Consider the following 14,317-nt stretch of genomic DNA (forward strand, 5'->3'; position numbering starts at 1 on the left):
TCAAGGAATGTCACTACAAAGTTCATCCTTAAGGTATCAACCAAAGTCTCGTAGACAATGCACATCCAAAGAAACAAGCCACAAGTTGTGTAAAACTCTAAATCTTATTATGCACCTAAAACTACTATTCCAAGCACACCATACCAATACTTGACCATGGACCCAAGACACATCTTACTTCCACGAACCTGCCCGTTTGTGGTCCAACCTCTACGAATCTCCCCGCTCGTAGTCCAATTCTACGAACCTCCCCATCCGTAGTCCATCATACGTGATCTATCCAACTACGAACCTCTCCACTCGCAGCAACCCTTAAGTGTGAGCACAAAACATACGAACCTCCCCGCTCATATCCTCACACGAGAGTATCATAATATGAAACTCCCCACTCATATTATCACGTGTTCACCACCAGTCGTGAACCTACCTGCTCATGACACAATCAAACATCTCCTGGTGCAAGCCCAACATCACAAACACGCAAAACACAAGCCAAAAAAGCACACTACCTTCTGTGTTATCGCCTGGCGTTGCCTATAAGCCGCTAGGCGAAATGCCAACGCACACCGCTTGGAGGAACGCTCTCGCCGCTAGGCACTAGACACAAACAAAGCCACTATCTTAGTGGTTATTGCCTGGAGCCACACTAGTAGTGTCACTACTACTAGTTTTTGACATTTTGAAACTAGTTCTCAGTGAACCTAAACAATTCACAAGCAATCCAAAACATTAACGACACTTATCCAGTTATATTAGCATGACTGAATCACAATTCAATACATTCATATACCCAATGGGTTCACAGTTGAGATCATACCATTACTCAATTATTAATAGAATTCACCACATATCACATGCAACAACCCCTATATATATTCATATATATACTCCACCATTTAAATCCATGCTAGCATTCAATTTCAAGTTATGAATAATACATGCTCATATCAAATATAAAGTAGTAGCACTCTAACAACTTAAGCACATGATTATATGCACCAATGCGAATTAATATAGTACTTCACACCTCTTATGCAACAATTTCCTTTATATTGATAGACATGCATTGAACAATAAACCCATTCTCAACATGTGACTAACCCAAAGGATCATTGAAATTCATGGAGACTCACAACAGAACCTAACCATGCTTCCCACTCATGCATTTTAAAAACCTCCAAACCAGCAATCATGCGTATCATATATCTCCAACTACAGGCATCCAAATTCAAATCATACTGTACAAACTAAAGAGAAACATGTTATGAACCCGCTGTCAAAATTTCAACTAAATCGAACGGTTAACGAACCGAGAGATGTAGTTTTACGAAAATTGCACAGACTAGAAAAATAGGTGGTGTCTAACGCTCAAAAGTCAAGGACCTAGCGCCTGGTGATAAAAATATTAAATCAAATATTTATTTCTTTTATAAACACAATAATTAATACTAATAAATAATAAAATATAATAAATAATATAATAAAGAATAAAGATTAAAAAGAATTATCAAGATATTTTTTATTATTTGTTTTCATTATAGATTGTGTTTTTCATAAATTGTTCTCATATTTAACTCTCATTTGTTTTCTTTTGTTTCTGAAAAGAAAAAGATCTATTATTTTTTCTCTTATTTCTCCTTTATTCTCTTCCATCCTCGAGGAAGAAAATATTAATTCAATAATTTATTTAATGAGTCTCTTTTATATGTCTATGCCTTGAATTTCTTACAAATTGTTCTCATCTTCCATTCTTACCTATTTTCTTTTCTTTCGGAAGAGAAAAAATCAATTATTTTTGCTTTCATCTCTCAACTGTTCTCTTCCATTCTCAAAGAAATAAAGAAGAAGGTAATTCTCTTTTGTATCACTTGATAGTGAAATATTAGTTTAATAATTTATTTAATGAGCCTGTTTTATATTAATTTTTTATTTTATCAACATAGAAGAGAAAATGATTGTACACACTGTTTTTTATAATTGAATTTTAAGTGTGGTTTGATTATCATCGAATTTCTTTTGGTATTTATGTCTCTCAATTTTTGATTAGATTATGATAAATCATTTTTTAGTATTTTTTTTTAAAAATAGGTATATTGATGAAGAATAAAAGAATAGATTATTTAAATAGGTATATTGATAAATCATTTTTGGTATTTATGTCTCTCAATTTTCTTCTTATACTTCATTTTTTATTGTGTTAGTGACAATAATAAAATGTATAAATTTTGGATGTATTATTTGGACACCCCCAACAATGTTGGTCAAGATCCGCCACTGACTGCATGTAAAATACAAAAAACCATGTTTTGACACATACTTTGATCAATTTAAAGGTACCCAAACATGCATAATTTAACAAAGGTTCATTCATCATGCATAAAACTACTCAAAACCAAAGGTGCATGTTCAAGCAAAAGTACAAAGTCACAAAAACGAACCAATCCAGTTTGTACCACCTAGCGAACCTTCATTGCCGCTAGGCGGTTTTTGGGCAGAACCCAAAAACTTAGTTCAAACATCATGTATCGCCTGTCGAACCTTCATTGCCACCAGGCGGTTTTTGGAAAATTTCCAAAAACACGAAAAACCCAGAAAATTGACTGAAACAAAAGTCCAAATTTCATACATCATACAATTATATAATATTAAAGATTAACGGACGAAGTGCAAGTGCCCTCTTCTTGAATTCTTCAATTTTCCTTCTTCAATGTGCTTCCTAATTTCCTCTCAATTTCCTGTTTTCAGCGATAGCTGCTTTCTTGTACCCAAAAGAACATGGTACCTCTCTAATTTCCCTATTACCCTCACTCTATCACCTTAATTTTAATGATCATAATGAGAAAACGAAAATCACATTAAAAAAAATGTTTAATGTTTAATCAATGATCATTCAAGATGGTTTTCCAACCCGAGTTTTATGCTCCTTCACATTCATGCAGGAGAAAACCAACGAAAATGAGGGTTGAAGGCGCAATCTTGTGTGGAACGGAATAAAGGGAAAAGGCTAGGACGGAGGTTGTGGAAAAGAAAATCATTGTTGTTCTTGCGAGACAGAATGAAAAAGAGTGAAAGAAGAAGAAAAACAAAGCGTCAAACTTCCAAACAAAAATAAAATAAAGAAAGAAACACCTTTATGTTATCTTTCCATCGTATATTATTTAAAAAATAAAAAATTAATCTATTTAGTGTTTTCAGGTAAACTTTCTCAACTTTATCAATACAATTTTTGTTAAACAATTATTTTCGAAATATTAAATCTAAGACGTGAAAAATTACCGTCAAACCCGCCAACTCAGTTACTTAAATGCAGAAATGAATTGCAATACCGCACTTTAAATAAAGATGAGATAACAATTACTAATACTCAGGTTGCGTATTCAAAATTTTGAAGCAAAACTAAGCGACTAAAATACGTGGACGTTACTGCAAATTGGTTCCCCTGTCACGAATATATATATATATATATATATATATATAAAAGTAAGTAAAAAATATTATGAGTCTTCATTCAATAATGGTGGTCAGATTCTTATACTACAAATGAGTAAATTACTTCCATATATTGTGAAGGCATTGATGTGTCTTTAAGACTGGTTATGGACCAACATGGAAGGTAATGAAATTAACACTTTTACTTACATATTAAGTGATTGTTAGAAATTTTTACTGAACTTCTTATATTTTAAGGCTCTTCTAGATTAAAATTGGATAACATGAAACTTTATACAATGTTGCAAGAGGTGGACATTGATGTAATTTCTTTAATATTTTATTCAAATTAAACTAAAATATAAATTGGTAGTGATTTTTCATTTGTTTGTTTTTTAAGAATCAATCGGAAAAAGAAAACTTGTTGATCCAAACACTAATTATAGTTAAATATTTATTTTTTAAAATATTTTTGTAAATATCCGCGGATATGAAAAAAATAGACGGGTACCGCATAACGGATACCCGACGGATATGAGTACAGGTACGAGACAAATATTTATCCAACGGATAGGATATGGGAGAGCTACTACGCGTACCCTATCCGTCTCGTTAACATTCCTAAATAAAACAATACATTAAAAGTATTATCTAATTAACTTAAATAAATTCAATAAAAATTTATTTAAAAATACTTAAACTTATAAATTAAAGAAGATTTTTAATTTGAAGATAAAATATAGATAGAAAATCTGGAAGTTCATACTTGAAGGATACGCGCTAATGATAAATAAATGAATTTATGACAAAAGCCTAAGTGACACGTATAGTGTATGTAGCTGCCACGTAAACAAGGAAATCAGATTCCAGAAACGTGTAAGTAAGCCTAACTCATTTCATTGTGTTTCTTAAACACAAAATTGGTTCAATTTGTTCGTATGAGGAAGATGATACTGTGAATGCTGTTGTATCTTTCTAAACTCTGAATTTTAAAGGGAAGAAAAGAATACTTCTATATATATAATATATATATTATTTTTATTTTATTTTATTTTATTTTTTTAGTTTTGCAGTCGGTATTATCAATAAAATTTCAAGCTGAAGGGAAGACATGGATAATTCACCTTCAGAACAAAATAAGACCTCGTTTGGGTCTCGTTTGGGGAGGAGTTGCATATCGTTTGCAGCTTCTGTTCAAGAAGGTTTTCGATATGTAAAAGCCTTTTTTGTGGGTCAGGTTCGAAATCCAAACACGCCCTTTGTTTTTGTTTTTCATTTTTTGTTTTGGTATTTCAATGAATAATATTCATTTTACACAAACCAAAACGAAATTGCTTTTTCTGATGCAAGAGTTTTTATTTTTTTATTTATTTATTTATTTTTTTGTTGTGGAAAAGCAGGTAAAGACAATTACTGCAAGAAACGAGCAAGAGGCAAGTGAAGCTGAACTTGAGGCTACGAAGAAGCAGGTTGATGCTGCAGATGCTGCTGAAGATATCAAGAATAGACTCAAAAATTCTCAGTAATTTTTCCTTTTTCACAAGTTACTACCAAATTTGTGTGTTTTTTTTTGTGTGGATTATTTATGTCACGAGAAAAAAACAAGATTTAACTCTTATATATTTATGATATTTGAGCATAAGAAAAGTAAGGATTTAACTCAAGAATATATTATTTTCATAAAAAACACAAGGATTTAACTCGTAAACATGTATCATGTCCATTAATATAATGCACAAACAATTTTTTAATATAATATGTTTATATTCATGAAGACGTGTATATCGTATTTGGTATATAAATAATTTTATTAAAAAAAATAAGGATTTTATTTACAAATATATCATATTCGCAAATATCTAAAGACATTTTTTGATAAAAAGAAAAAAAATTAGGAGATTTACCTGTATAGTCGCATTGGCATTCCTATTTCTAGGATAACTATAAATTGTAATTGTAGGACAAATATAAATAAACAATTATGTGAAACGGTGGGTTTATTTTATTTTTTGGCCCATTCTTATTTCTCTTGAAAGGAAAAAATAAACTCTCTCTCAGCCAATTACTTCCTGCACCCCATTTTTTTATTAACTTAACCTGACTCAGTTTTTTTATTCAGTTTTTGTGATATTTTTGGTAGAAAAATTGTAAAGAAACATCTTCTATACTAATTTTTCTGCCCCCTTTCTAATATTTAATAGAAAAACTAATATTTTTACTTTTATACTCTATTCACTTCAAATTATTTTATATCTTAAAATAAAAATATGTTTTTGTTGCTGTACCTTTCTAACATTTAATAAAAAAAACTAATACTTTTACATTTCTAATCTATTTACTTCATGATAAAAATATTTTTTCTCAAATTATTTTATATTTAAAATAAAAATATCTTTTTTGTTATTGTACCTTTCTAACATTTAATAAAAAATTAATAATTTTACTTTTTTAATCTATTTCTTTCAAAATAAAAATGTTTTAAAACATTTTCTTTTGTGTTGACTGTGTATAAGGTAAAAATATAAGGTGATTGTGTATTACCACTTTTTCTTTCATAAAATAAAAAGTGTTCTTATATGATTTTTTTTATCGGCAAATAATAAAAAAGTGTTCTTTATATATATATATATATATATATATATATATATATTATTTTTTATCTACAAGTTAGTTTTTGTGTTGAACTCACAAGCTCTTCTATTTTTTTTTTTTTAAACTCACCAAACTAATTCTCCAAATATTAGTGACATCAAACCCACGACTTTTCTCTTTCTCCCGTTTTGTCTAAACATTAAACCTTCTCTTTTCATCTAATTATTAGACTCACTTAACTAATTCTTCAAAGTATTAGCGATATCATAACCACGACTTTTCTTTTTCTTTCCCTTCCATCTAACCATTAATGTTCTTGTTGGTGTAGATCATGTTTAGAGTAAAAAAGAAAAAGGTGACTATGCATCATCACTTTTTTTCGGTCTAGTTCAGGTCAAGTCTATAACAGTTCTACTAGTAGAAAAAAAAAAGCATGAATCCTCTTTGAGAAGGAATAATAAAACAAACCCATTATAAAGAAGCAGAACAAACCCTTCCCCTGTCTGCAATTTGTAATTAAGTCCAATGTAGAATATCTTCATACACAAGTTATCCAATACAAGCAAACAAGGTAAAATATATTTAATTGTAAAGGATGTTGTAGATAGGAGCATGTTCATATTCAACAATCTAACTTAATACTCTTTTATAGCAGAAATAGGTTTAGGACCTTCTAGGCGTATATAATCATACATTATTCCCTGAAAGCGAGCCAATGGACCAGTTGCCACAGTTTGAGTTAAAAACACAGTGTTATCACCTTTCTCTAGCAGAAAACCAGGCACATCAATGTTGAATAGCCAATAGAGTCCATGAATGCCATGTCTAGCTATTGCAAAGTCCTTTCCAATCACCCCTGTAGTAAACAGAGGAGGATCTTGTTCTGGATCATTCACTCTAACCTTAATATTCGATCCAAAAACATCATGGGATTAGACAAGGCATAGAAAGTGAAAACATGTTAAGAAATTGTTGGAGAAATATATATAGGTTTTTTATGAGGTTTTGTACCTGTAATTCTGACACATTTGCACTTGCAAGTGCCAACCGCAGTTTGTAGATTTTACTTGCCTCTGTGTCATCCAGGTTGAACTTAATTTGCCATGTAGTTCCTTGGTAACTGCCATCTTCTTTTTTTCTGTATTTTTTGAACCAAAGATTTAATGGGTCAAATAGGTATTTATAAAGACAATGTTCTCGGGTAGAGTTTCATCTCAATAGTTTGCATAAATATTAAGTCCTTTTCATGGAACAATTGGGGTTTATAAGGAAGAAAAAAAATCATGCGTTTATATTGGGGAATTTAAATTTTGATCAATTCAAAGGAATGCTTTGTGTTTTTAAAAGCGCTCTTCTTGTGAACATGCTTAGTTGAGATATTTGATCAAAAATTGGAAAAAAGACACCTGTAAAAGGAGTGATGTATCTAAAATTTGAAGAATAAGATATGGAAAAGGAAGTGTGAAAAATGAAAATAGGAAGAATTAGTTTATCTATAACTCCATCATAATGTGAATTTAAGGTATAGATTGAAGATTTTGTATTCTTGAAAATTCTCACTTCTTAGAAATCTTTAAAACTAAACATAATCAATGGAATGAAAAGAAAAAAGAAAATCAGTCCTTTTTGATAGTAAGAAACAAAAAAATTGGATTTTAGTATGGTGTTTTTAGGGTTGTTCTACTGTAACTTGATTTTGATATTTAAAATATATTAATTTCTTTTATATATTAAAATTAGTATCACTTGAAAAAAATGATATATGAAAAATGCTAAAACCCATAAGAAAATTGGGATGAAAACAAAAATCCCACAAGGAAATTGGAGTCAAGAGATAAAGGAAATGGAAACAGTTCCAAATGTTTTTATACATTCAAATGTTTGATCAAATGATAGCATTTTTTCAGATTTGTCTTCTTAAAAGAAGTAGTAGTTTTATCACACTAACGTACCTTGTGACCTGTGCAAAGAACCAATCTTTTGCATAATCACTTACACCCACAGTGTAAATTAAATCTTCATTTGGGTATAATTCTGCATATCTTTCCCACAACCCATATTGCCTATACCTGTGAAGAAGAGTGAACCGAACTTAAGAGTGATTAGTAGTTTCGATGGGAGCAGAAAGCTAAAAATGTTGAATAACTTGTTGTTTATTTGTGTAAATAGGAGCTGACTTGTCTGGATGATGAACAAAAAGCTTGTTGATGTAGTTGGGATTGGGATCAGGAACATAGAATTCAGCAGCAGAACGATCTGGAATGCCTATCTCCCATAATGTTGGGCCATCTCTTGGAGCCTCAAAAACAATCTCACCAACATCAATTTCACAACCTGCATATTGCATTTTTCATACACTTTCACAAATCATCATCATCATTTCTGTAAAGTGAATACTTGTTTATTCTCAAATTATGATGTACATTAAACTAAGGATATGAACATTGATGGGGTGGCATTCTCGAATTTGGATTCTTCCTCAGATTTTTAGCTTTATATCAGTATATTTTGAAGTTTCAACAGAAACAGTGTATTTTGAAGGTTCAGAAAAACCCAACAACCCATCTGTAGAAGTAGGAAGGAATTATCCTCCTAAGGTTAAACACAATTTGACAATTGAAAGAAATGAGAGATTGGTGTTTTGTTTTTTCATTTAGATGATGAAATGGGTTTTTGATATGATTGATTAATACTTTATTGCATTGATTCAATATGCACTTAATAGAGAACAGAACCTGGTGTAATGGTGAGGAGAACATTGCTCCAATACTCTCCAATGAAACCTGGAACCCATGCGTAGAGATTATAATCCCCACTGCGTATATTCTCGATTGAGAAGTATCCTTTCTCGTTTGCTTTGCTCCAAAATTGGTATCCCTGGTCAAACAAAAAGGCATTGAAAGTGTTTGATTATTTGACTCAGAGAAAAAGAAAACAGAACTCAAATTTTGGGTTATTAAAGAAGCATATGCATCCATCGTTTGCTTAAACCTTGCATTCTCTTTGCCATGATCCAGCTTCTCCTGGTGCTGCCACTCCTATATAAGCGCCTTCTGCTATGATGTACTCATCACTCAAAAACCTGACAAAAAATTGTCATAGGAAACATATTAGTTACTCACTTTAATCCTCGACTTTTGCAAAAAGTTCCATTTTGTTCCTAATTTTACATAGTATTCAAACCGTTTGTGTAAATTACAAAGTTAAATGTTAATTTAATTCATAACTTTTTTTACCTGTCTTGGACTAGTAATGTGCCACAGACACTGCCTCGTTGGCTAGACTTCTGAAAATCTTCCGAGGCTGGAAAATCGTAGGGCCAACTTTGAATTTCTGCCTTCGTCTAAAACCCATTTTTGGTCAAATCGTTCACTGTTAATTCATTTACATTTTTTTTTTCGTAACAAATATTTCATGAAACTTTTTCGTAACAAACGAATTTTCTTATAGATTTTATGAAGTTCTATGAAATATTTGTAAGAAAAATCTCACATTCTAACAGTAATTGTTATATATTTTTCCTACATGAAAAACAAAAAACTTGAGAAGTTTAACAACTTGGTAATGAAAGTGAAAAAACCTTATCTTTAGCATCTTCCCATAGCACTTTGGGGTCATCACCATCTAATGAAGTGTTGAGATAAACAAAAGTTGGCCCAAAAACTTTCTTCCATGGCTCCTTTGGTTGCAGTTTCAAAACTATATCTTCTCCTGCGTAATGAGCACTCAGAAACATCTGACACATACATCAACAACAATGTTGCATGTTATTTTTTATTCAGCACATCAATATTAATACATCAAACAATATTTCATATAAAGAAGAGCCTACTAAGCTCATGCTTGAAAAAAAAAATCGAATTAAGTACTGAGTCCATGTTATTTGTTGTTTTTTTTAGTGTTATCTCAATAAAAACAAAATAGAAATTTTAAATTCTTACACGATCCTATAATTTTTTTATATATATATATGTTTTTAATTTCTTTTACTCGCTATGATCACTTAGATCCGCTTAAAAAAAGAATGATAACTTGAAAGAAAGAGTGATGAATTTATGTTTCCATAAGAGAAAAAAATGCCCATATCATTCTGTCAAATCATCATTCTCTAATAACATTAACATTGATATAATGAAAAAAATCACATTGATACATTGAGAGAAAAAAATTAAGAAAAAACATTAAATAATTTTTATAAAGAAAAAAAAATAAAAAAGGTATGAAGCCTATTTTGTTAATATGTTAAATATATAATCTAGTGTGTTATCAAAAAACAGTGTCATGTTATAATTAATTTTGGCAAAACAATGTTGTTTTATTATCAACATGAATATAACATGCATAAAAAATTGAAAATAAAAATATGAAGGAAATGTTAATTAAATGATGAAATGTATAACTGAGTTGAAAAAAGAAACTCACAGCCAGGCTTATTGGGCCGACATGGGAAGTAAGATTCTGTTTTACTGGGCCACCTGATCGAAACTCATTGCTTGGTATGATTACCCAAAACCCTACAAATGGATCGGTTTGAGATTGAGAACTTATCCATCCATGAACCATAAGATCTTTGTTCTCACTTGAGTATTGGTACTTGTCATCCACCTTGATCAACAAATAATAAATTTCATTAACCATATATAGTGTTAAAGAGTTAGGGTATTTTTAATTAGAAGTATTTTTAACAATTAAAAGAAATCACTAATTTCAACTTTGAGCTATTATCCTCTTTTCTAAATGGTCCTTAAATAATGTTAATAATTTTAAAGTATTGCATTTGTGTCATTTTAGTCTCCAAGATGAAGTGAGTATTTCAGAAAAAATTAAAGATTCATTTGGAGTTTTTTTTTTTTTTTTTTTTTTTTTTTTTTTTTTATATTTGAGACATGACAAAGAGAAATAATGTCTCTCAGAAATCATTTTTTTTAAAATAAAAAATAACTGAAGCACTTAATAAAACATTTTTTTAATATAAATCTAATTAAAAAATATTAAAATTTAAAAGATACTTAAAACTAAATTAAGTATTATTATTATTATTATTATTTTTAATTGAAATTTACCTCTCCCTTAAACTCTGGCTCCAAAGGATTAACAAGCAAAACTGCTTCTGGTGGAACAAGTTCTTCTCCTCTTCCAGGTAATCTGTCATCAGGGAGAGGCATAAATCTTTGTCTATTATCAGACACCACCATGTAATGAAACCTGCAAAAATATAATTTCTCAAAATCATAATAATTAATTAACAAACAAGATTAAGTAAGAGATTAGTCATAATTAAGGTTAATTAACCCTTACTTATCTTTACTAAGCTTGTAAACAGTCCTTATTTGAGGTATGTTGAAAGCAGGCCACTCCTGTAAGTGTTCAAAGATGGTGTAGGAGTAGAATCCTGAGGAATTACAAAGCATCACATACCTGCACAGAAATATTGTGTAAATGTGATTAACCAATTATTAATTACTATTAATTAATTAATTATGATGGTTGACTTCAATCTTATATATTAACCTACCTCTTGTCAATATTAAGAGGTGCTTTCTCTCCTTTGAGAGATGGATCCCACTTACTTGTGAATGAGATTTCAACCTGTTTATCATTTTTCATTATAACACTAAAACTTGTTCCCACAATCCTGCACACCATTAATTGAAAACCACCTTCATCATTGTTATTTACACATGGAATATTTCTAACACAATATAATCTTAATTTACGAAAGGCATTTAAAATACCTATAGTTAATCTTTATCTAAATAACATTTTCTAAATGTAATGTTTTCACCAACAAAAGAAAGGGTATGCAAGTAAATCAAAAGCAATGATTTTCTCTCAACTCCTTTCCTTTTACTAACCAATCATTGGATGGAACATTCATCAGGGAAAGAACGCTAATGATAGAAAATTTAACATGTAATATTAGATTCATTAGATTCTACTACTGGGTGTTTTGTTTTTGGAAGGGATTCATTTAAATATTTAATAACAATGAGATACAAATCAAATTGATAACCAATATGAACAATGATAATAATAATAACAATAAGACAAATGAAATTCAAATATACCGAGTCTTCGATGTAAAATTTTAAGACAATAAATTTATGTTTTCTTTTTATATATTGTTCAACTTTTTTATCATCTTTATTATTTAATGTAGATTTAAATGGTCCTCTATAGTTTATAGTTTCTCTTAGAAGTAAGTCAAAGTTGTCGCATGTGATATTAATTGTCCCATGATAGAGGTTAAGTATGTCAAGTTACAATTGAATCGTGGCGTTTGGACTAATAACTATAGTATTTGGTCTAGTGATAAATGCTTGATCCTAGATCCTAATAATTGGTATCAGAGTCAATGACATAAGTTTGATTCCTGGTAGGTAATTGCTAAAAGAGAAATTGTTGCAGGTGACATCAATTGTCTCATAATAGATGTCAAATCACAATCAAATCGTGAGTAAAAAGAGATGTGCCTAGACTAATGATTTTAATAATAAACACTCAATCTTAACAAAATTCAGCATCAATTTAAATTTTTTTCTTCAATCTTTCGAGAGCTACTTGACATAATTGCGTCAGATCATAAAATAGGCAATATCTCGAATGCATTGTTGCAGTAAATAAATACAAAGATAATTCTTCAAACGAAAATTATAACCATGTACCGTTCAAATGTTCCGGTGGTTCCTGTACTTCCAGCTACACTCCAAACAACGTCCCAATACCTATGAATTAATTATTCAAATAACCATAACTGAGAAAAACACTCATCAAATCTGAGTCTGAGTACGCACATACATACCCTCTATCTCCAATCTTGTTACGAGTTTCAAGCAGATTATCAATGCCATTATATTGAATTCTGGTAACAAATCCTCCAGGGTTGGATAAATACACTTGCACTATACCATTGTCCATAACCACCTGCAATAATCTCAGAGCATTAATTAATCTGTTATGCAATACCTTAATCGATCATAAAAGTCAGAAAGCAATCTCTCACTTGATCTTCTTCCACATAGAGCTTCACCGTTGGTGATGCCATGGTGATGATCTTCGCCACTTAAAATGTAGTTCTGGTGCAGAGTATTTATCTGATATGCAAGTTCTGGAGTTTCTTCAGAAGAGTCTTTAGTCAGGTTTTTGCTTCAACTAAAAGGCAAGCCTTTTTTTTCTGTCTATTTACTTGTTCGATTTCATGGTCTTATATATGCTTTTACTCAAAGGTAACTATAGGATTTGTGATTTATATACGTAAAACCCTCGGCAAACATCACACTACACATGTTTTATGTCAGGAAAATGTTATTTGACACTAAAATTTATTTTACATCACACTATACATGTTTATGTCAGGAAAATGTTACTTTGACACTAAAATTTATTTTATTCTCATTTAATATTATCCTTCACTATTAAAAAGGATTGTTAAATGATAGTTACAAATATCGAATAACCTTTTTCCTTTTTGTCACGAGATTCTGTAGTGAAGAGAAAGTCATATCTTTGAAATCTGTGTAACACAAGGAGTGTTAGTTGCAAAATATGTAGTATTCCCCTTGTCTCATTGTAACATTCCAAATAATGATATGATATGAATATTGTTGAGGATGTGTTGGGAAATTGTTTTTTGCGTCACCCAATTTCGCACTATCTTTTCTTTATTATGGAAGAGTTTAACGGTTCTTGCAACTCCCAATTTAGCACTATAATATATAATCCAGGCTGTCCCAATGATCACACCCACCATAGCATGTGACAGCAATTTTGTAACATTATATATCTTTAATACAATTTTGATATTTATTTTATTAACTTTCTAATTTTATTTTATTTTAAATAAAAATATTTTGGTGTTCTTACATCGGTACATATTTATTTTATTTCGTTTTTTATATTTTGAACTGGAAAATTAGTTTAGTTTTATTCCATACTATAATAATGATTTTAGATTTAATTCAACTTTTAAGTTTATGATAAATTTATATATTTTTAGTTTAATTTTTATTAAATTTTTGTGATAGTATTAATTTTTTTATATTTTTTAATTGTATTTTTGTATGTTAATATTTAATTATTGGGTTAAATATGTTTTTGTCCCTCAAATTTTAGTAAAATTTGAAATTAGTCTCTTTTTGAAACTTTTGACCATTTTAGTTCTCCAACTTTAGAAATTTGTGGATTTAGTCCTTTTAACCAAATTTTGTTAAGTTTATATGACGTTTCAAGTGGATTTCATGATAGTATTTGTAGATTTAGTCCTTTTAACCATATTTAACCCTTATTTATTCTATTA

At 30.0% G+C, this 14,317-nt stretch overlaps 2 protein-coding genes across 3 annotated transcripts; one reads left to right on the forward strand and one right to left on the reverse strand.

Annotated features, from left to right (window-relative positions):
* The first annotated feature begins 4,354 nt into the window (after positions 1 to 4,354).
* On the forward strand, positions 4,355 to 8,541 carry LOC114195534. Of its 2 annotated transcripts, XM_028086039.1 has the most exons (4): positions 4,364 to 4,396; positions 4,495 to 4,666; positions 4,830 to 4,951; positions 8,191 to 8,541. In XM_028086039.1, exons 2-4 carry the CDS (start codon positions 4,541 to 4,543, stop codon positions 8,195 to 8,197), a joined length of 255 nt encoding a protein of 84 aa, XP_027941840.1. In that variant the 5' UTR covers positions 4,364 to 4,396; positions 4,495 to 4,540; the 3' UTR covers positions 8,198 to 8,541. The 2 variants fall into 2 exon arrangements, with proteins under 2 accessions (XP_027941839.1, XP_027941840.1); XM_028086038.1 differs by having other exon boundaries at positions 4,355 to 4,666.
* LOC114195533 (probable rhamnogalacturonate lyase B) lies at positions 6,583 to 13,240 on the reverse strand. Its single transcript, XM_028086037.1, has 15 exons — positions 13,025 to 13,240; positions 12,824 to 12,945; positions 12,687 to 12,746; positions 11,537 to 11,656; positions 11,320 to 11,439; positions 11,085 to 11,226; positions 10,444 to 10,626; positions 9,602 to 9,757; positions 9,258 to 9,364; positions 9,013 to 9,103; positions 8,757 to 8,898; positions 8,199 to 8,355; positions 7,974 to 8,090; positions 7,033 to 7,159; positions 6,583 to 6,923 (listed from the first exon to the last, which is right to left on the reverse strand). The coding sequence occupies exons 1-15, from the start codon at positions 13,064 to 13,066 to the stop codon at positions 6,657 to 6,659; spliced, it is 1,953 nt and encodes a 650-aa protein (XP_027941838.1). The 5' UTR covers positions 13,067 to 13,240; the 3' UTR covers positions 6,583 to 6,656.
* Between the last annotated feature and the right edge of the window lie 1,077 nt (positions 13,241 to 14,317).

This window comes from Vigna unguiculata, chromosome 8, assembly GCF_004118075.2.
Source record: "Vigna unguiculata cultivar IT97K-499-35 chromosome 8, ASM411807v1, whole genome shotgun sequence".
Taxonomy (NCBI): domain Eukaryota; kingdom Viridiplantae; phylum Streptophyta; class Magnoliopsida; order Fabales; family Fabaceae; genus Vigna; species Vigna unguiculata.

Excerpts from the sequence above, each read along its gene's own strand:
- LOC114195534 (XM_028086038.1), top strand. The coding sequence starts at position 4,541 with ATGGATAATTCACCTTCAGAACAAAATAAGACCTCGTTTGGGTCTCGT. Across the intron at positions 4,667-4,829 it reads AAGCCTTTTTTGTGGGTCAG|GTAAAGACAATTACTGCAAG; the intron begins GTTCGAAATCCA and ends GTGGAAAAGCAG.
- LOC114195533 (XM_028086037.1), bottom strand. The coding sequence starts at position 13,066 with ATGGCATCACCAACGGTGAAGCTCTATGTGGAAGAAGATCAA. Across the intron at positions 12,747-12,823 it reads AACAAGATTGGAGATAGAGG|GTATTGGGACGTTGTTTGGA; the intron begins GTATGTATGTGC and ends ATTAATTCATAG. Across the intron at positions 9,104-9,257 it reads ACATTACTAGTCCAAGACAG|GTTTTTGAGTGATGAGTACA; the intron begins GTAAAAAAAGTT and ends ATTTTTTGTCAG.